Source organism: Musa acuminata, chromosome BXJ2-4 (genome assembly GCF_036884655.1).
Source record: "Musa acuminata AAA Group cultivar baxijiao chromosome BXJ2-4, Cavendish_Baxijiao_AAA, whole genome shotgun sequence".
Classification (NCBI taxonomy): Eukaryota; Viridiplantae; Streptophyta; class Magnoliopsida; order Zingiberales; family Musaceae; genus Musa; species Musa acuminata.
In genome coordinates this window covers 5,782,936-5,802,841 of record NC_088341.1, presented here as the reverse complement: position 1 = coordinate 5,802,841, position 19,906 = coordinate 5,782,936, and the positions used below count along the sequence as shown (strand labels likewise).

Here is a 19,906-nt window from a genome sequence, read left to right as displayed (position 1 = left end):
TCTCACATCCTTAAGTACCAACTTGCAGCCAAGGTTGGTCTTTAAATGGATATCACCCATGCCAATGATGTCTGCTGTGCCATAGTTGCCCATCTTGACAACACCAAAGTTTCCAGACCTGTATGTAGCAAAAAACTCCCTCCGAGGTGTAGCATGATAAGAAGCACCTGTGTCAATCACCCACTCAAGATCCTGACACACACAAGAAAAAATATCATCAGAAGGAGACAAAATCAAATAATCACCACCCTGCACTATAGCTGTAGTATTATCCTTTGATTCTGTAGACTCCACTTCTTTTCCCTTTTTCTTGTTCTTCTTAGGTTGCTTACATTGGTTCTTGTAATGTCCTTTCTCACCACAGTTATAGCAAACAATATCTTTTCTTGATCTTGACTTGCTCCTACCCATACGTGAACTGCTTCTGAACTTTGACCTTCCTCTGTTCTCTGAGATAAGTGACTGTGAATCATTCTGAGATGTTGCTGAACTCTTTCTTCTCAACTCCTCATTCAACAAACTGCTTGTTACTTAACTCATAGTGACAATACCATCTGGCGCAGAATTACTGAGGGAAACCACCAGTGTCTCCCAACTTTCTGGTAATGAACTGAGAAGTAACAATGCCTGCAACTCATCATCAAGAGACATTTTCATAGAGGATAACTGGTTAGTAATACTCTGCATTTCATTCAAATGCTCAGCAATAGAAGCACCTTCTCTATATTTTAGGTTCACAAGTTTTCTGATCAAAAAAGCTTTGTTGCCAGCTGTTTTTCTCTCATAGAGACTTTCCAATTTTTTCCAAAGAGAATATGCAGAAATTTCAGTAGAAACATGGTGAAAGACACTATCATCAAGCCACTGTCTAATAAACCCAATTGTTTTTCGATCTAACCTCTTCCACTCATCATCTGTCATAGTTGTAGGTTTTGCACTATCCCCCTGCAAAGGTCCATACAAATCTTTGCAATACAAGAGATCTTCCATTCTTGGTTTCCATATCATCCAATTATTTCCATTTAAACTAATCATGCGAGAAATATTACTGGCCTCCATGTTCAAATACAAAAATTAAATCACCAAAACCCCGCTCTGATACCAGTTGATGGGGATAAAAAGAGGAATAACCTTTGTATAGGAACAAATACTAGAAGACCAAAATACGCAGCGGAATAAAATGGAAACACAATCAAACAGAACACCAAGATATACGTGGAAAACCCCTTCAATGTGAAGGGTAAAAACCACAGGGCAAACTAGAGATATTCCACTATGAGAATAATGAATATACAAATCTCAATCTCTTGCCCAAAACCCTAGCAACAACCACAAGAGAATAACTGGGATACAAGGATCACGTCACTGCCCACAATATCTAAAACCTCCCCAAGTAATCACAGCAAGAGTCTACTGTAGATTTGATCTAACCTGAGATGAGAACACTGCTAGATGATTGTGAACAGTCTCTCTGCGTTGTCCTTGTCTTCTTCCCTTTCTTTCTCTTCCTTTTCTGCCTTGATCTCCTTCTTCTCTTTGGAATCCCGTGGCCTCAAAGATCTGCCTCGTTGCTGCCTTTTTATAGCCTTAATCTGCCTCTAAAACGCAGCCACCACACCCCCCTAATCTTAATTAGGGTTAGGTTAAGAGAGGGTGTGGGCTGTGGACTGATAAAGCCCACATGGGCTGAATATGGGCCATCAGCCCAACAAATGGAAGCCTCTGCGCCAGGCCAAGATTGCTCCACCATCTGATCGACAGCCAGAAGTTTGTGCTGAAGTTTGCACGAGGAGCAAGCTCAAAATACCTCGACACTTCTCTGAGTTCCCTCTGCTGTATGCTCTGAACTCTGTTGAAGTCCAACTTAGCCAATTCAAGTAGGACAGGGTGTATGTTAGCTTCCCTTTGGCATGCTTCTATAAACCACCTGGTCTGTAACCTCGGCATCCTCCAGTTCAATGGAAGCTCCAAGGCATGGGCTACGTGCTCCCTGAGATGAGGCTCAAGTGATCCCTCCATGAGGCTCTTGAGCTGTTTAGTTGTGAAGTTCTTAGCTTCTTCCAGCACTTGCTCTCCTTCCTTTGCAAGATGGGAAGCCTCGTACAAGCTCACCAATCCTTCAGTCTGGTGGCGAAGGCTGGCTTTCAAGTTTCCCTTCTCATCCATAAATCGGTAGAATACACCTTCAGTCCATCCACATAATTTGTGCAAGTTAGATTGTGACACCATGATAGAACAGAATAAACACAAAATTCCAATAGTATGTTAGGCTATTAACGTGGCATAATTTATGACTAATTGGACATATTTCTAGTTGTCTCAGTTTTATGGAAGTAATTGTTCTAGCAATATATGAGGTACATCAGCGACAATGCTGTATCAGTCGCCAAGAAAGGAGTAAAGCAGGATATACAGCTTAATCACCTTCAGAAACATCAAACCCATGTTCTCTTAGAAGCCTGAACATAAGAGACGTGGCATGAAGATTATCCTTCAGCAACATGTTCACCTTTTCCACGGAACCGTATATAGTCCCGAAAGCATCCTTAATATCCTCCTTAAAGTGATACGCCACCCCAAGCAGCTGCAGGTGATCGATCAGTTGAAGCTGCTCCTCCATTCCCTTCTTCATGTAGATCAGTTGTTTCACTTCCTCCGTCAGTTTTCCCATCCTTCTTGCGTTATCCTCCTCCACCTAATGAAAGCTAGTCAGCAACCAGTGCGAACTATAGATAAAACTCAAGCTTACAGATTGCATGCATACCGACCTTGGTGTCATTTCTTAGCGATTGGATGTATTCGTCACTCCACGAGCTTGGCTGGTAATTAGCCGATCGCCGAGGAGGAGTCTGCGCAGCACACCGGATATGTGGTCGGAAGCATGGACGTGGTGAAGCCTTGGACGGCGACGTCCACCGATGGGCACCGATGAGACTGCAGAAGGACGGAGCAGAAGCGCAGAAAGCCATTTGGCTCGGTGGACAACACTGAGCAGAAGATGGAGAATCTTATGGGCTTTGTAATGGCAGTGTTGCGATGGGTTTATTACGGACGGCTTCATTTATATCCACACAAGTTGCACATCCTCGTGTTCCATGCAAATGTATATCTGCTGTCAGCGTGTTCAACTTGTTCACTTCCGCACCACGTTTATAAATTAAATTAGAAAATGGTATTAAAACGATAAAAAGAATTTAATTTGGATTTCGAAATTAATTTGTGTTAAAGAGTTTTTCTTGGGTTATATAAAGTCATGATTTGTATCCCTTCGAGTATTCGTGTTGTGAAAACAATTGAGTTGTATAAGTTTTAGTAAATACATCAAGAAACCCTTCTTTCCTCATCCAAATTAACTTGTTTTAATCTCTCCACTTCTTTCTTCAATTGATATCGGAGAGCCAAGTTAACTCATGACTTCCTAGAGTGCATTTTCAACATAAATTTCCTTATTGATGAAGGAAAACTTTAATTTATGGTGCATACAAATTAAGGCACTTCTAGGCACTCTTGATGTGTGGAAGCTTGTACAAGATGGTTTTATAAACTTAGTATGGAGGAAAAAACACAAATGGATAAAGAAGCAACAAAACAACTCAAATATCAAAGAAAAGAGAAGAATGCCTTTATATATAACTAGAGCAACAATTATGTCCAATACGATGCTAGATGAGTGGGCATGTCGTATAAATGCCCAGCTTTCTTCAATTTTGTTTCTATCTGCTCCTTTCCTCTGATCGTTAACACCGGCCATTTACGAGTGCGGCTAGTGATGTCACTCAAAGTAGTTCAGTCGTGGAGTTGAATTGATCAACTTGGCCTGTGTCAGGCTCGAGTCCAAATAAGCTTCAGAGGAATCAACCGAAGTTGAATAAAAAATATATTTGTAATCTTTATTAGTGCGATTGTAAGTGATAAGAATTCAGCCGCAACTCTCACGTTCGGATTAATAAGTGACAACAATTTGGTTCAGTTAGATACAACTGAATTTATATTTTACAACTAAATTTAATTTATATTGTTTGGGGACCAATTTGACGGAATCCGTTGGGGCACGTTTATGCCACGTTAGTAGTGTCCCACTTCACACAGTTATATCGTACATGTCGAAAGCTTTTGTTTCCCACCACAAAGTGGACATTGCATGTCGCAATCTAAACATGAACATCTATATTTATTGCAGACAACATGACGCACTACCAACTCTCATCCATCAGGTCATACCAATTAGCATCGCATTTCTCTCGAGTATCACATTGGCCGAATTGAGAATTGTGGCTATGTCTATCGGATACCACATGATGTACTACCAACTGCAATCCGTCAGACCGTACGAATTAACATGGCATTTGTCTTGGAGTCTCGTATTAGCCAAATTAGCGAATCTACGGATACCACAAGTCATTTTATATTTCACCATAATAACTTATAGGTATACATAAAGATTTTAAATTTATAGTCAGTTTTGTGATAAAATCTCACGAAAAAAATTGATATAATCAAGTGAATCTCTCCATCCTATAACCAATTGACCTTTAGAAAGTAAAGACCAACCAACATCACACTATACATGACATCAGAAAATGTTACAAAATTATTAGTTTAAGGATCAAATCTGACAATATTGAAGGATAAAAGATAAAGAGAGTCCACCTGTACGATCACCAACATGTGAAGCTTACGCTATTGTACTATAATCTATTATTAATCTCGCATTCATAAAATGATAAAAAAAAGTCCACTTGTATGATCACCAATATGTGAGGCCCGTGCTATTGTACTTTATTTTATTCAAATTAATAATTATGATAACAGTGTGTGCTTGTGCACTCTGAAGCTGTAGCTTATGGGAAGGTAAGTTTGGATGTGAACGAAACTTCATCGGGTTGCTATTATTTTGCTTTCATGATAACTTGATTTAATCTCATGTCAAATTGACAGCATGGGATATCATAATTTTACATAAAGATCAAGACGGTCTTAAATTTTTGGATCTTATTACTGTCAAAAAATTTATTTGTTCTAAGCAAATCACATCAATCCTTAATTTTCACACACCCAGTGGGTTAAAGTTTTTCTGGCCAAAATGACAATCTCCACCCTTGGACCTTTCCAAAACTTAAACGAACCTCTATAGCCTATAATTCTATTCTTGAGCTCACCGTCAATATCAATTATGGTTTCCAAAAACTCATTAGCAATGGCAACAACACCCAAATCTAGAATGACCTTGGCTTTTGATAATACTCTTAACCAATAACCCACTTTTGTGGGGGTGAATGAAATGAGTAATTTTTGTGTTGTTTATGATCTTATAACAAATTCTCATTAGAACTTAAGAGCTCTTGTGTCCTTCTTCCACCCCTTTCTTGTCCAGCACATCCTAGCAGGCCACCTCTCTTGACACCTCGATAACGACTCCTAGGTTTGGACCAGTACTCCATTAAGCAGTGCAACAGTGAGCAGTACCGATAAGCATCTCTCTAGATAATACACTCCCGAGAAGCCTTAACAAGGCTGGAAGGTGATTCCGCATCTAAGAATTGCTTCCAAAATAAAAATCTTTTTTTCTGAAATTTCTTGCCCACTTTCAACTACATCTCTCAACATTATTCACTGTGAACAACGCTCGTGTTTTGTTTGCCACTTACATTTAGACTCCTCTTCTTATATCCTTTTAGACTGCAGCTTTGCATAGGCCTACTGGGCAGCCTTACAGCAACACTTACACTTCCGTTTTCGCCTTTTCTTTTCCTGGTTTCAGGGAGTCTGGATAGTTGAGGATCCCTCTCTCGATAGTTCTTCCCGTGATAGGCTCCTTAGCATCATTGCTACCTCCTTTCGGTTTTCGTGGAATAATCAAAATGACGACGTCGATGTTTCTTCGATCTCAAGGAAAGCTCTGCTCACTGTCAATGACTACTTTGAGTCCTCCTACGACCCTAAGGGCCCTGTTGAGACCTTATGACTGCCCAAAAGAAGAAGATGCTGCAAGACAATTTAGCCTATTACAAAACCAAAAAAAAGAAAAAAGAAAAATCAGTGATCTCCCTTTGTTTTCGGCCTCATGCATCCACGGAAGCGATTCTTCTTCATCTGTCTACCACTGTCTCTCCTCCCATATATAATTTCTTCTAGCAGAATTCTTGTTATGTCTCCAACCCTAGTGTGCTTACTCGCATGCTGTTCTTCAAGTTCAGCAAAACATACTGGATTTTATGCCGTTCCAGCTCTAGCCTTTCTATCTTATCTGATTCCCTTCTTGCTTGTTCTGCAATTTGCCGTCTTCTCCGCTGCCACCATCTTCAGAGTTTGTGTCCATACTATCCGAGTTTTTCAACTTCTTGTTTGTATGAATTAACTCAGTGGCAGCTCCTTCAGCATCATTTAACCGTGCATAAATTGTGTTATATCTTAAACTTGCAGGAAGCTTCCCCAGTTGAGAGCTTTCCATTTTCCTCTTCAAATCCTTCACATTAGTTTCGAGATCTATGAACTTCTTGTTTGAAGCCTTACGATGACTCTTTTGGCCGTTCTTGTTGGGTTGCCAAAGCTCTATTCGGCATCTCTAACATGTCAACACTCGACTCCTTCTCAACCGCCAGCTCTGGAGAAGGATATTCACTTTTTTATTCATATGTAGACTCTGTGGATATTCACATTTCCGGTTGCTGCAATCTCATTCAGCTGCTTACCAGAATTGATCATCAATTTCAATCCCCCTTGTATCATAAGAACAAATAGTCCTACAGTGCAAAGAACTTGACTCCTGGTCGAGTTTGTTATCTTTCGTCATTTGCCCCTGCCGATCTCCACATATCGAATCTAGGCTTTAACGGGCATTGCCCCTCCTATGGGACTTGGCCACGTGGACCTACGTGTGCCATATTCACCTTGATCCTTGATGGGCGCATTGATTCAGTTGTAGTTGTTTGACGAATCTGGCTGAATCTAATCCTTACTGATTCATCTAACATAGGGGTGACAATATGGTGCTCGCAAAGGCATTCACATGTGGGTTACGTGTGCTATGGAAGATTTCAAAGATCGTAATGATTGAGGATGTTGGCCTTGGCCAATGGTGTGTTGCCACATAGCAGGTCAATCTAAACATATGGCAACAAGGCAATTAGGCAAAAGGTCACCCGAGCACTATAAATAACCCACAAACTCATTCGCCTCTTCACGCCTTCTGTCGTTCTCAGAACCTTCATGTCTTCGGGCACTCAAACCTTTAGTATTTTAAATTACTTAAATCATTCAGACTTTCAAGTCTAAAACAACTCTGAATGTCTTCCTCATATGGATTAGCTCTTCATTTGACTGTAGCTTGGATGATTCTTTGATCCTGTCGTCGCCTTCAGCATCGATTTCCAAAATTTCTTCCTTTAGTGAAGGGGTTTAGCAAAGCCTAGCTTATAGAGGCTAGAATCAGCCCCTCCCCTCAAGGTCAATATCTGAAATTGTCCCTCCCGCTTCTCTTGTTGAGCGTGTAGTGTGTACTAACATATCTCCTCCTATGCATAAATGGATCTCCCAATAAATGCTAGAAGTAGATGACTAATAGGTCCCTATCGACCCAATGGACCAAGGTAGTCATTTGAAGCCGAAGAAGGGACGAGCCACCTTCAGTGGTTCATTAGGTGGCCTGGGCTCTGACCCACAATTGGAATCAGGCTGATGTGTTGGAGGCACAACTTAGTGTTCGAGGTAAAGGCAGCTATAGGTTCCGTAGGATGAGAGCTTCCCTTATAAAGTTCAAGGGTTGGCATTCTAAAACCTATTGGGATTGGTTCCTTTATAATGCTAATGAAGGGAGACCTGAAGTAAGAATCAAATTCAGGATGCTTTCCTTGCCTTATCTCATGTTTAATATCCTCTAGCCTCTAGTCCATCTCAAAGAGCTAGACTTGCATATTATTATATAGTTTAGCTGATTGAGCGATTGATTCTCTCGGTCTCTCTACTTCTTGAAGGAGATATCGAGTGGATCATGAGGGAAGTGATCTAGAGAATTATTTTCTGGAGGTAGATCAGCCGCAAGAGGCATGACTTTGTAATTATTTAAGAATGTAATATATGTCATGATTATTGTTATATGCGAATATGGAACCATCACATGTTAAATATGTCATTAAAATGCAATAGTTTATGCTCAATAAAACAATAAGCGTTCATGTGTTTATTTATTGTTTCTAAATTTGCATATGTTAGTAGTCATGGTTCTTAAAATAATATAGGGTGAATTTTTGTAAAGAAGCCCACAAGTTTCAAAATTTTTAAAATAACACCCCAAGAAATTTTCCCCTAGAATACCCTTTTTTTAATATATTGACTATGTTATATAAGTCGATCATTGTCTTTTGCCGAGCCCCTAGCTATATTGTCGTCCTCATCTATTTGACCCATCTAATAATGGAGGTGTAGTGGCCACCACCATACCCCCTTGGACCAATGATAGAATGACTCTTGCCACCCTTGCTAATGACGATGAGAGTCGATGGCTAGGGCTATAATAAAAATTTTTTAAATGGTGAGAGTAAAATAATCTTTTCATGTACTTAGAGGTACTCTACGAGAAATTATAAAACTTATATACTTTTTCTAAGAATTCACTAAATAATATATAGTTTTATTCTTAATTAGGCTATGTCACGTGATTGTAGACAATTGATCCATTAAATCAGCCTTTTTAATGTGCCCGTCAACAATAAAATTGAGAAAAATTAAAAAATCCAATCTAAATGAGTAGCATAAAATAAAATATACTATAAGCTTTTTTCCTTTAATGTTTCATAAAGAAAGATTTTCTATTTTTTAAGCGATGATATAGATCAATTTTCACAGCCAACAAACTAGAATTAAATCATCAATACCTTTTACCGAATAAAAAGAGCGATCACACCTAAAGAATCTTAATCAAAGGCTTGGACAAATCACGAGGAGACTTATAGCTTCACGATATTATCCTTCATTCCATTGTTACAAAAGTATAGGTTCAATTATCAAAGACCTGATGCGATCCTCAATCACTTGATCGGGTTTCCCATGTCCATCTCCGTATTGGTACATGCATTGGGCCATTCGAGGGATATTGATGGCCATCATTTTTAGGTTTTCCTCAAAACGTGAAGTGAAACTTCGATCTCCGTTTATTGCTCTCCAATTCCCCCTAATCAATTGCCTGATATGCTCACGAGCCGCATACTCCGATAAACCGCTCTCATGCATGTAGCACTGGATAGATTTGGGCACATCGCCTCTTTCAAGCTCGTCCTGCACAAAAACAACCGATGCAGAGTGGAGAAACTGTGTGAACTCTTTATTGCGTTGATTCGATGAAGGAATGATAAGTATGGTGCAGTTCAAATACCTTGGAAGTACCCAAGTCATCACAAAGTCGAAGGATCATGGATGACCATCTTGCAATCTTAAGACGGCTTTGGAAACCGTCTAAGGCCTCTCGAGTTACATCGTTACTGGTGCAATAAGCAATAGTCAATATTAGGAGACCCGATATCGATACTAGTGCGTTCTCCAAGTACTCTTCAAGATTGGGTGTGTAGCCTTGGTGGTACCACCTTGCTTCCACCAAGTATGTCTTGCATAGATCTGCCCACTGAATCCAACGGTAGCACTGTTTATAAAGTGGAACTGCATGATTGACGATACACAAAAGAGGGACGATGGGATCAATAAGTTACTGCTTTTTTTAGGTGTGGAATTATATCCAGACACTTCTCTTTCATAACATTGTAGGCGGTGTCATTTATAGTGTTGAAGAGGGCTAGAAAACATATTTTCATGTACTATGGCAATTTGTCCATTGTATTAACATCCCATCTGCAACATCCATCAGAGTAGATGTTATCAGGAATCAAAGATTGTTGAAATAACACCTCCTACATGCATGACGTGGAGGAGTTGTTTACCTATCGACGGCATCCGTGAACAGCTCGAGCTCATCGATGGTGCCGTAAACATCATACACATCATCTATTGTTGTTATCAGGCAGTTCGCTTTTGTCTGCGCCTCCCTGAATCTTGCAAACTGTGGCTCAAAAGCCCAGCCAACCGTCCAGATATAGCTCTCCATCAACCTGTCCCTGGAAAATGGAAGCCTTTGCGCCAGGCCAAGATTGCTCCACCATCTGATCGATAGTCAGAAGTTTGTGCTGAAGTTTGCTGGTTCATAAACGACGGCAGAATGTACAGGACATGATTCAAGTAAAACAAGCTCAAAATACCTCGACACTTCCCTGAGTTCCCTCTGATGTATGCTCTGAACTCTGTTGAAGTCCAACTTAGCCAATTCAAGTAGGACAGGGTTTATGTTCGCTTCCCTTTGGCATGCTTCTATAAACCACCTGGTCTGTAACCTCGGCATCCTCCAGTCCAATGGAAGCTCCAAGGCATGGGCTACGTGCTCCCTGAGATGAGGCTCAAGCGATCCCTCCATGAGGCTCTTGAGCTGTTTAGTTGTGAAGTTCGTAGCTTCTTCCAGCACGTGCTCTCCTTCCTTTGCAAGATGGGAAGCCTCGTACAAGCTCACCAATCCTTCAGTCTGGTGGCGAAGGCTGGCTTTCAAGTTGCCCTTCTCATCTATAAATCGGTTGAATACACCTTCAGTCCATCCACATAATTTGTGCATGTTAGATTGTGACACCATGATAGAACAGAACAAACACAAAATACCAATAGTTTGTTAGGCTAGTAACGTGGGATAGTTTTATGACTAATTGGACATATTTCTACTTGTCTTAGTTTTATGAAAGTAATTGTTCTAGCAATATATGAGGTGCATCAGCGACAATTTTGTATCAGTCGCCAAGAAAGGAGTAAAGCAGGATGGATATATAGCTTAATCACCTTCAGAAACAGCAAACCCATGTTCTCTGAGAAGCCTGAACATAAGAGCCGTGGCATGAAGATTATCCTTCAGCAACATGCTCACCTCTTCCATGGAACCGTATATAGTCCATAAAGCATCCTTAATATCCTCCTTAAAGTGATACGCCACCCCAAGCTGCCGCAGGTAATCGATCAGTTGAAGTTGGTCCTCAATTCCCTTCTTCATGTAGATCAGCTGTTTCACGTCCTCTGTCAGTTTGTCCATCCTTCTTGCGTTATCCTCCTCCACCTGGTGAAAGCTAGTCAGTAACCAATTTGAACTATAGATAAAACTCAACCTTACATATTGCATAAACGCTGAGCTTGGTGCCAGTTGTGAGCGATTGTATGTATTCGTCGCTCCACGAGCTCGGTTGGTAATCAGCCGATCGCCGAGGAGGAGTCCGCGCAGTACACCGGATTGGCAGTAGGAGGCATCGACGCGGTGAGGACTTGGAGTGGGCAGTCCGTGGATAGGCACGGATCAAGCTGCAGCAGGACGGAGCAGAAGAGCAGAAAGACATTTGGCTCGGTGGACAACACTCGGTAGAAGATGGGAGAATCTGTTGGGCTTTGTAATGGCGGTGTTGGCGTTGGATTGATAGTGCCAGAGGCAGTGAAAACAAGATTCAGTAACGAGGTTCTCGTGCCTCTTGACCTACGTCCGACCTCCCTAAAACGAGATTCACAAGCAGAATGCTAATCGGCCACGTACGGACAGCCAGCCTCATGTATATCCACAAATGTAATTCCAAGTGTCCAAAAATATCTCTAGCATCGTAGTGGAAGAAGCCACTTAGGTAACGAGGCTCTCGTGCCTCTCGACCTCCCTAAAACGAGATTCACAAGCAGAATGGTAATCGGCCACGTAGGTACAGCCAGCCTCATGTATATCCACAAAAGCTCCACATCATCGTGTTCCAACCAAATGTAATTCCAAGTGTCCAAAAATATCTCTGGCGTCATAGTGGAAGAAGCCACTTTAAAAAATAGTTAATTCAAGGAGTTGATTTGATTAAATTCGACACCATTGGGACAAGCCCATAGCCTCGACGCTTAGTTCAATCGTATAGTTTCGCTCTGAGTCAGACTCAGAGGCCAAATAATCTTCGAAGACATGAACTGAAGTTGGATAAAAAGGGATTTGTATTCTTTATTAGTGCGTTCGGAAGTTATCATAATTCAGCTGCAACTCCCACCTTCGGATTAATAAGTGACAGCAATTTGGTTCAGTTAGATACAATTGAATTTCTATGTTACGACTAAAATTAATTTATATTGTTTGGGGCCCAATTTGACCGAATCCGTTGGGTCGAAAAAAGAAAAGAAGACAAATAAATACAAAAACGACCCATTTTATTAGTGCATAGGGGAACATTTATGCCACGCTAATAGCGTACCATTTCACAGTTATAATTTGCATCTTGAAAGCTTTTGTTTCCTAACACAACGTGGACATCGAATGTGGCAGTCTAAATATAAATATCTTGATGCCGGGTGACATTAAACCTCATCCCGTGATAAGGATGGGGTTTCCTGGCTAACAGTACCGTCAGCGTCATCTGGTTCGCTAAATAATTGTGTAGGGAGGTCATGCGTTGATAGCAGCCTTTAAGGCTTGTGATGCGTCTGGGCGACACCTTACCCTCGTTCTTATCTTTCTGGTATTAGAGCACTGAGAAAAATGAAGCTTCGTTCCTGTCTTCGACCAGTGACCAACGCTGCTATAGCCATATTCCTAAGAAGCTCCGTAGCTAATCCTTATCTTTCTCACCGCGATAGTCTTCGTTAATCTGCCAACAATCGACGGACTTAAAGGATAATGAAGAAAAAGCTTGTGACCTCAATAGTCTGCACGTTGGGACTTAGCGGTTCGATGCACTCTCCTTCATGTATACATACAACCATGCCACGCATAACACCGCATGGATCGCTCCAACTCTCACCTCCTTAATATTTCTATAGCATCACTCTAACTTGCAATTTCCTCCTTTATTGTAGCTTCCTCTTTTATTGTAGTTTTTTTCTTAAGTGTGACTTGTGATGGAAATAAGAATAGAAGATAAGAACAATTATTGAAGAAGCTTTATTGAAGAGATGAAGTAGCTTGAATGCATTAACATATCCCTCTCCTATTTATACAGATAGGAGGGAGGATTTTCCTAACAGAATAGAGGATTTTACTCAACAGAATAGATAATATTTCCTCATATAGTTGGGGAAATCTTATCTTCTATCAACTTGGCTGCAATATTGCTATAGTTTAGAAATCCTTTTCTATTCTATTGAAAAAAATTCTCTCTTAATCGGTATAAATAGGGACATGTTAATGTATTTAATATTCTTTATTTCTTTAATAAAGTTTCTTATTGCTATAGCGCCTTTGGCAGCGTCTTTGCAGACTTTGGCATTTTGGACGGTCTGCAGCGGTCATTTGGCACCGAGCTTAGACGAAATAACGTGATGGAGTGACTAACTACACGTTTATTGAACGAAGTAGCATGATGACGCACTGACGGCAGAGTCCAAACGTGGAACACGTTTACTGAAGGACTCCTGAGGCTTCTAATGCACTGACGGAGGAGTCCAAAGGTGGGCCCCCGTCGCACCCCGAAGGACCAGCTAAAAAGTGGTCCCGGCCGCCTTCGCGCGAGCATGGGAGTAGGCGGCACTGTGCGGCACCTCTATGGCCAACGACAACAGTGAGGGTGGGGGGGTCCGACAGGGGCCATGTAGTCTCCTCGCCGATGTGGTCTCACACCCCTTCCTCGTGCCTCTTCCTTGTCACAAGATAATTTTGACAACATAATAAAGATAATAAAGTGAAAAGATAAAAGCGACAAGAACACCATATTTACATGGTTCAATCAATTAACTTTGACCTACATCCACGAACGAAAGAGGAACAAATCACTACTATGAAAAGGGACAATTACAAATGCATATTCCTAGGTCATAAAACACTCGAAAATACTAAACAAGAATAACCTAAAGTATAAGTCCAAACTATTTAACTGAGTATGGACTTAAACCAAAGTAAATACTTAGGTTTTCTTGTGATGCCACTTATGGTACCTCTTGTGGTGCATCTGACTTCAAAGCTCAGGTCCTTATTTATAGTTCCAAGATGAGACAACAAGTCTGATTTTCTCGATGTGGGACTATGGGACTTACCAAACTAACAAATCTCCACCTTGGCATGTCCCAACAAAACTTGCTTCACCTTTTTCATAAAAGCCCCAACGGGCAATCACCAACAATGAACACCAACCAAGTCCAAGCACTACTTGAACTTGTAAACCGGAAAAGGCTTCGTAAACATATCAGCTGGATTGTCCTTCGTATGAATTTTCTGAACAAGGACTTTTCCCTCAGCAATGATATCATGAATAAAATGAAACTTCACATCGATGTGTTTTGTCCTCTCATGATACATCTAGTCTTTAGTCAAATGAATAGCACTTTGACTATCACAGTAAATTGTAGTAACACTTTGATGCAGATATAATTCGCTGAACAATCCTCTTAACCATAAAACTTCTTTGATTGCCTCTGTCACTGCTATATATTCTGCCTCTGTAGTAGATAAAGCTACGACAAATTATAAGGAAGCTTTCCAACTAACTGCACAACCGCTAACGCAAAATACATAGCCTATCAAAGATCTTCGTTTATCAAGATCCGCAGCATAATCAAAGTCAACGTAACCAACCAAAGTGTCATGATTTTTTCCAAATTCCAAACAAGCATATGAAGTCCCTTGCAAGTATCTGAGAATCCACTTCATAGCCTGCCAATGTGTTTTACCCGGGCGAGACATATATCTACTAACCACACTGACTGCTTGTGAAATATCTAGACGAGTACAAACCATTGCATACATAATACTGTCGATAGCACTAGAATATAGAATTTTCACTATATATTCTTCCTCTTCAACTGACTATGGTGACTGAGCAGCACATAGCCGAAAATGGCTAGCAAGAGGAGTACTCACTGGCTTAGCATTTTTCATGTCAAACCTCTCCAAGACTTTCTTGAGGTAATTTTTCTAAGTCAGAAATAATTTTTCAACTCCTCGATCTCTTTTGATCTCCATGCCAAGAATTTTCTTAGCTGCTCCCAAATCTTTCATTTCAAATTCACTACTCAGTTGCATTTTCAAAGTATGAATTTCTGATAAATTCTTAGCTGCAATAAGCATGTCATTAACATAAAGCAACAAATATACAAAAGAGCCATCAGTTAACTTCCGGAAGTAAACACAACTATCATACATGCTCCTCGTGTAACCATGACCCAACATAAAAGAATCAAACCTCTTATACCGCTGTCTTGGAGACTTCTTCAATCCATACAAGGATTTTTTTAACAAGCAAACATGGTCTTCCTTACCATCAACTTCAAATCCATGAGGTTGCTCCATATAAATTTGTTCTTCAAGTTCACCATGTAAGAAAGTTGTCTTGACATCAAGTTGCTCCAATTCCAAATCATACATGGCAACTAAAGCAAGCAAAACACGAATAGAGCTATGTTTAACAACAGGTGAAAATACGTCATTAAAATCAACACCATATACCTGATATAGCCCTTTGCAACTAATCTTGCTTTGTACCTTGCATCTTCAACCCCTGGCTTCACAAGATCCCAAGTTCTATTTCGATAGAGAGATTCAATTTCTTCATTCATCGCAATCAACCACTTAGCGGAATTATCACAAGAAACTGCATCTGAGTAGGAAGTAGGCTCACCAACTTCACTTGTCTCTTCTGCAACAGACAAAGCATATATGCAACCAAATTTGCATATCTTTGTGGTGGTCGAATATCTCTCCGTTGTCTATCCTTGGCTAAGGAATATTGCTCTTCCTCTGGATCATCTGCGTTAGTAGACTCGGGACCACCTATTGGCATTCTTTGAGTAGAAGAATTCGACTTAAAAGAATCTGAACTTCCAATCTCAAGCTCCACCTGCTTCTGCGCACTATCATTTGTATAACTAGTAGATTTCTCTTTGGAAGATAACATAGACGATTAATCAAAAGTAATATCTCTACTGATTACAAATTTTGGGGATTTGGGATCAGAATATCATAATCTGTATCCTTTCACCCCAGAAGCATACCCAAGGAAAATGCACTTTTTAGTCCGAGGCTCTAATTTTCCTTCATTTACATGCATGTATGCTGGACACCTAAAAATTTTAAAATCAGAGTAATCAGTAAGAGTACCTGACCAAACTTCCTCCGGAGTTTTAAAGTTAAGTACTGCAGAAGGAGCGCAGTTGACAACGTAACAGGCCATATTAATCGCTTCTGCCCAAAAGTCCTTTGTCAACCCTGCATTTGAGATCATAGACCTTGCTCTCCCCAAGAGTGTTATGTTTATACGTTCGGCCACACCATTTTGCTGAGGCGTCATCCTAACAGTGCGATGCCGAACAATTCCTTTATTTTTATAAAATTCATCAAAGATACTTTCATAAAATTCCATACCATTATCTGTTCGAAGCCGCTTAATCGGTTTACCTGTTTGCTTCTCAATCAAAGCCTTCCATTGTTTAAAGGTTAGAAAGACATCATTTTTATGCTTCAAAAAATAAGCCCAAACTTTCCTAGAATAATCGTCAATGAAAGTCAACATATACCTAGCACCACCCTTAGACTGAACATGAGCTGGACCCCAAAGGTCTGAATGAATATAGTTAAGAGTACCTTTCGTTTTGTGAACTGCCGGAGAAATGAAGCTGACTCTTTTCTGCTTTCCAAAAATGCAGTGTTCACAAAAATCAAATGGCCCAGTACTCTGTCCGCAAAGTAGACCCCTTTTGCTCAATATGCTCAAACATTTTTCGCTCATATGACCCAAACGCATATGCTATAATTTGGTGATGTTAGAATCAGACAATGATGATGATGAAACTGCAACCGAACCTGTGACAGTAGTTCCCTGTAGAATATACAAGCTACCAGACCTACAAGCTTTCATAACAACAAGAGCACTTATAGAAACTTTCATAACTCCACCTTCAGCTGTGTATTTACACCCAAGGGCCTCTAGGGTGCCTAAAGAGATGAGATTCTTTTTTAAATCAGGAACATGTCTAACATTAGTGAGCGTCCTCACAATACCATCATGCATTTTAATTCGGATTGTGCCTCTACCAACAACATTACATGCGGCATTATTGCCCATCAAAACAATTCCACAATTACAAGATTCATATGTAGAAAACAAATCCCTATTGGGACACATGTCATAAGAACAACTCGAATCTAAAATCCATTCATTTTTAGACATCGTCCTGTCATCAATAGCAGAGAAAATATTTCCAACATTCTCATCAGTTGCTACACTAACTTCAGCGGATTCAATAGTTTTCTCAACAAATTTTTCCTTTTGCTTTAATTTATTTTTCAATTTAAAGCAATCAGATTTAATGTGCCCCATTTTATGACAATATCTACATTCCAAATTTCTATGTCTTGATTTAGATCTAGATTTAGATCTACTACTGTCAAATTCTCTTTTATCCATTCTCCCCTAACGACCAGACCCTCATCCTGATTCTCTTTAATTTTTCCAATGATATCATTGTCTATCTGTTCCTTAGATTTCAATGCAAATTTAATTTCTTGATACGAAACTGTTTCTTTTTCATAAATCAAAGTATCATGGAAATACTTAAAAGATTGGGGAAGAGAACACAAGAGTAATAGGGTCTTATCCTCACCATCAATTTTTGCATCTATATTCTCCAAATCCATAACCAAAGAATCAAATTTATCAAGATGCGAGAGTATAGATATACCTTCAATCATCCGAAGCATATACAGTCTCTACTTCAGGTAGAGACGATTCTCCACTGTCCTCTTCATGTACAAGGCTTTAAGCTTGTCCCACATGCTCTTAGTCGTAATCTCCGTAGCTACCTCCCGTAAAACCTCGTCAAAGAGATTTAGAATGATGCTTGATCGGGCCTTCTTATCCATACCCGCAAGCTCTTCTTTTGACATATCATCTGGAATATTCTCGGCTCCCTATAGTACCAAATCAACTCCATCTTGAACCAAAATGGCTTCCATCTTGAGTTGTCATAAGCCGAAGTTGACATTTCTATCGAATTTCTCGACAATGATCTTTGTTATTGTCATCGTTGCCAAAAGATCCCGAAACCAAGCTCTGATACCAATTTGTTAAAGCTAGCCCTAGGAAATTTACCACAAGGTAATTTTGGCAACACAACAAAGTTAATAAAGTGAAAAGATAAAAGCGACAAGAACACCAGATTTACGTGGTTCAGTCAATTAACTTTGACTTACATCCACAGACGAAAGAGGAGCAAATCACTACTATGAAAAGGGACAATTACAAATGCCTTAGAAAGATGTTCCTAGACCATAAAACACCCAAAAATACTAAACAAGAATAACCCAAAGTATAAGTCCAAACTATTTAACTGAGTATGGACTTAAACCAAAGTAAATACTTAGGTTTTCTTGTGGTGCCACATATGGTACCTCTTGTGGTGCATCTGACTTCAAAGCTCAGGCCCTTATTTATAGTTCCAATATGAGACAACAAGTTTGATTTTTCCGATGTGGAACTATGGGACTTGCCAAACTAACACTAGGTTATGGCAGGAATTTTTCATCAAGGGCAAAATCATCTTTTTAGGTAATTAGAGCGGTTCTATGAACAATTCTGTAACTTACAAGCTTTTTCAAAGAATTTACCCTATAATATGTTATTCTTAATTAGATTAAGAATAAAAATCCAATTAAGTCGGTCTTTTCATATGACCGTCAATAATAATGATCGAAAGAAATTAAAAATCCAATCTCAAATAGTAGCATAAAATAAATCATACTTTAGATTTTTTTGTCTTTAATATTTCATGAAGAAAGTTTTCTAGTTCCAAAGAGCTGATACAGATCAATTATCACAACCAATAACCTAGAACTACACCATCAAAAGAGTGATCACACGCAAAGAATCTTAATCAAAGGCTTGGATGAATGACGAGAGACTTATAACTTCATGTTATCATCCTTAATTCAATTGTTACAAAAGTATATAGGTTCAATTATCAAAGACCTGATGTGCGTGCTCCCTGAGATGAGGCTCAAGTGATCCATCCATGAGGCTCTTGAGCTGTTTAGTTGTGAAGTTCGTAGCTTCTTCCAGCACGTGCTCTCCTTCCTTTGCAAGATGGGAAGCCTCGTACAAGCTCACCAATTCTTCAGTCTGGTGGCGAAGGATGGCTTTCAAGTTTCCCTTCTCATCCATAAATCGGTAGAATACACCTTCAGTCCATCCACATAATTTATGCATGTCAGATTGTGACACCATGATAGAAAAGAATAAACACAAAATTCCATTAGTATGTTAGGCTATTAACGTGGCATAATTTATGACTAATTGGATATATTTCTAGTTGTCTCAGTTTTATGAGAGTAATTGTTCTAGCAATATATGAGGTACATCAGCGACAATGTTGTATCAGTCGCAAGAAAGGAGTAAAGCAGGATGGATATGTAGCTTAATCACCTTCAGAAACAGCAAACCCATGTTCTCTGAGAAGCCTGAACATAAGAGCCGTGGCTTGAAGATTATCCTTCAGCAACATGTTCACGTCTTCCATGGAACCGTATATAGTCCATAAAGCATCCTTAATATCCTCCTTAAAGTGATACGCCACCCCAAGCTGCCGCAGGTGATCGATCAGTTGAAGTTGGTCCTCAACTCCCTTGTTCATGTAGATCAGCTGTTTCACGTCCTCTGTCAGTTTGTCCATCCTTCTTGCGTTATCCTCCTCCACCTGATGAAAGCTAGTCAGCAAACAATGCGAACTATAGATAAAACAACCTTACATATTGCATGCACGCCGACCTTGGTGTCAGTTGTGAGCGATTGTATGTATTCGTCACTCCACGAGCTCGGCTGGTAATCAGCTGATCGCTGAGGAGGAGGAGTCTGTGCAGAACACCGGAATGGCAGTAGGAGGCATCGACGGG

At 40.0% G+C, this 19,906-nt stretch overlaps 3 protein-coding genes across 4 annotated transcripts; all 3 read right to left on the bottom strand.

Moving 5' to 3' along the window:
- Positions 1-1,289: 1,289 nt before the first annotated feature.
- On the bottom strand, positions 1,290-3,042 carry LOC135608950 (monoterpene synthase 7, chloroplastic-like). The gene is made up of 3 exons (XM_065102028.1): positions 2,769-3,042; positions 2,425-2,695; positions 1,290-2,183 (listed from the first exon to the last, which is right to left on the bottom strand). The coding sequence occupies exons 1-3, from the start codon at positions 2,967-2,969 to the stop codon at positions 1,639-1,641; spliced, it is 1,017 nt and encodes a 338-aa protein (XP_064958100.1). The 5' UTR covers positions 2,970-3,042; the 3' UTR covers positions 1,290-1,638.
- A 5,838-nt stretch (positions 3,043-8,880) lies between these two features.
- Positions 8,881-11,624, bottom strand: LOC135608948 (monoterpene synthase 8, chloroplastic-like). 2 transcript variants are annotated; one of them, XM_065102027.1, is made up of 5 exons: positions 10,245-11,624; positions 9,930-10,148; positions 9,702-9,840; positions 9,371-9,616; positions 8,881-9,273 (listed from the first exon to the last, which is right to left on the bottom strand). In XM_065102027.1, exons 1-3 carry the CDS (start codon positions 10,664-10,666, stop codon positions 9,807-9,809), a joined length of 675 nt encoding a protein of 224 aa, XP_064958099.1. In that variant the 5' UTR covers positions 10,667-11,624; the 3' UTR covers positions 8,881-9,273; positions 9,371-9,616; positions 9,702-9,806. The 2 variants fall into 2 exon arrangements, with proteins under 2 accessions (XP_064958099.1, XP_064958098.1); XM_065102026.1 differs by having other exon boundaries at positions 8,882-9,273; positions 9,371-9,840; positions 10,245-11,137; positions 11,192-11,624.
- On the bottom strand, positions 10,859-19,686 carry LOC135610350 (monoterpene synthase 7, chloroplastic-like). Its single transcript, XM_065104751.1, has 3 exons — positions 19,440-19,686; positions 18,987-19,195; positions 10,859-11,137 (listed from the first exon to the last, which is right to left on the bottom strand). The coding sequence occupies exons 1-3, from the start codon at positions 19,684-19,686 to the stop codon at positions 10,859-10,861; spliced, it is 735 nt and encodes a 244-aa protein (XP_064960823.1).
- Between the last annotated feature and the right edge of the window lie 220 nt (positions 19,687-19,906).

What these genes read in the sequence shown, in the direction of transcription:
- LOC135608950 (XM_065102028.1), bottom strand. Translation starts at nt 2,969, where the DNA reads ATGGCTTTCTGCGCTTCTGCTCCGTCCTTCTGCAGTCTCATCGGTGCC. An exon ending in CGCTAAGAAATGACACCAAG is followed by an intron (nt 2,696 to 2,768) that starts GTCGGTATGCAT and finishes AGCTTTCATTAG; the next exon opens with GTGGAGGAGGATAACGCAAG. An exon ending in TGGGTTTGATGTTTCTGAAG is followed by an intron (nt 2,184 to 2,424) that starts GTGATTAAGCTG and finishes GATGGACTGAAG; the next exon opens with GTGTATTCTACCGATTTATG.
- LOC135608948 (XM_065102027.1), bottom strand. Translation starts at nt 10,666, where the DNA reads ATGGTGTCACAATCTAACATGCACAAATTATGTGGATGGACTGAAGGT. An exon ending in GAACTCAGGGAAGTGTCGAG is followed by an intron (nt 10,149 to 10,244) that starts GTATTTTGAGCT and finishes ACTATCGATCAG; the next exon opens with ATGGTGGAGCAATCTTGGCC. An exon ending in TTCACGGATGCCGTCGATAG is followed by an intron (nt 9,841 to 9,929) that starts GTAAACAACTCC and finishes TGGATGTTGCAG; the next exon opens with ATGGGATGTTAATACAATGG.
- LOC135610350 (XM_065104751.1), bottom strand. Translation starts at nt 19,686, where the DNA reads ATGGACAAACTGACAGAGGACGTGAAACAGCTGATCTACATGAACAAG. An exon ending in TGGGTTTGCTGTTTCTGAAG is followed by an intron (nt 19,196 to 19,439) that starts GTGATTAAGCTA and finishes GATGGACTGAAG; the next exon opens with GTGTATTCTACCGATTTATG. An exon ending in TCAGGGAGCACGCACATCAG is followed by an intron (nt 11,138 to 18,986) that starts GTCTTTGATAAT and finishes AGCTTTCACCAG; the next exon opens with GTGGAGGAGGATAACGCAAG.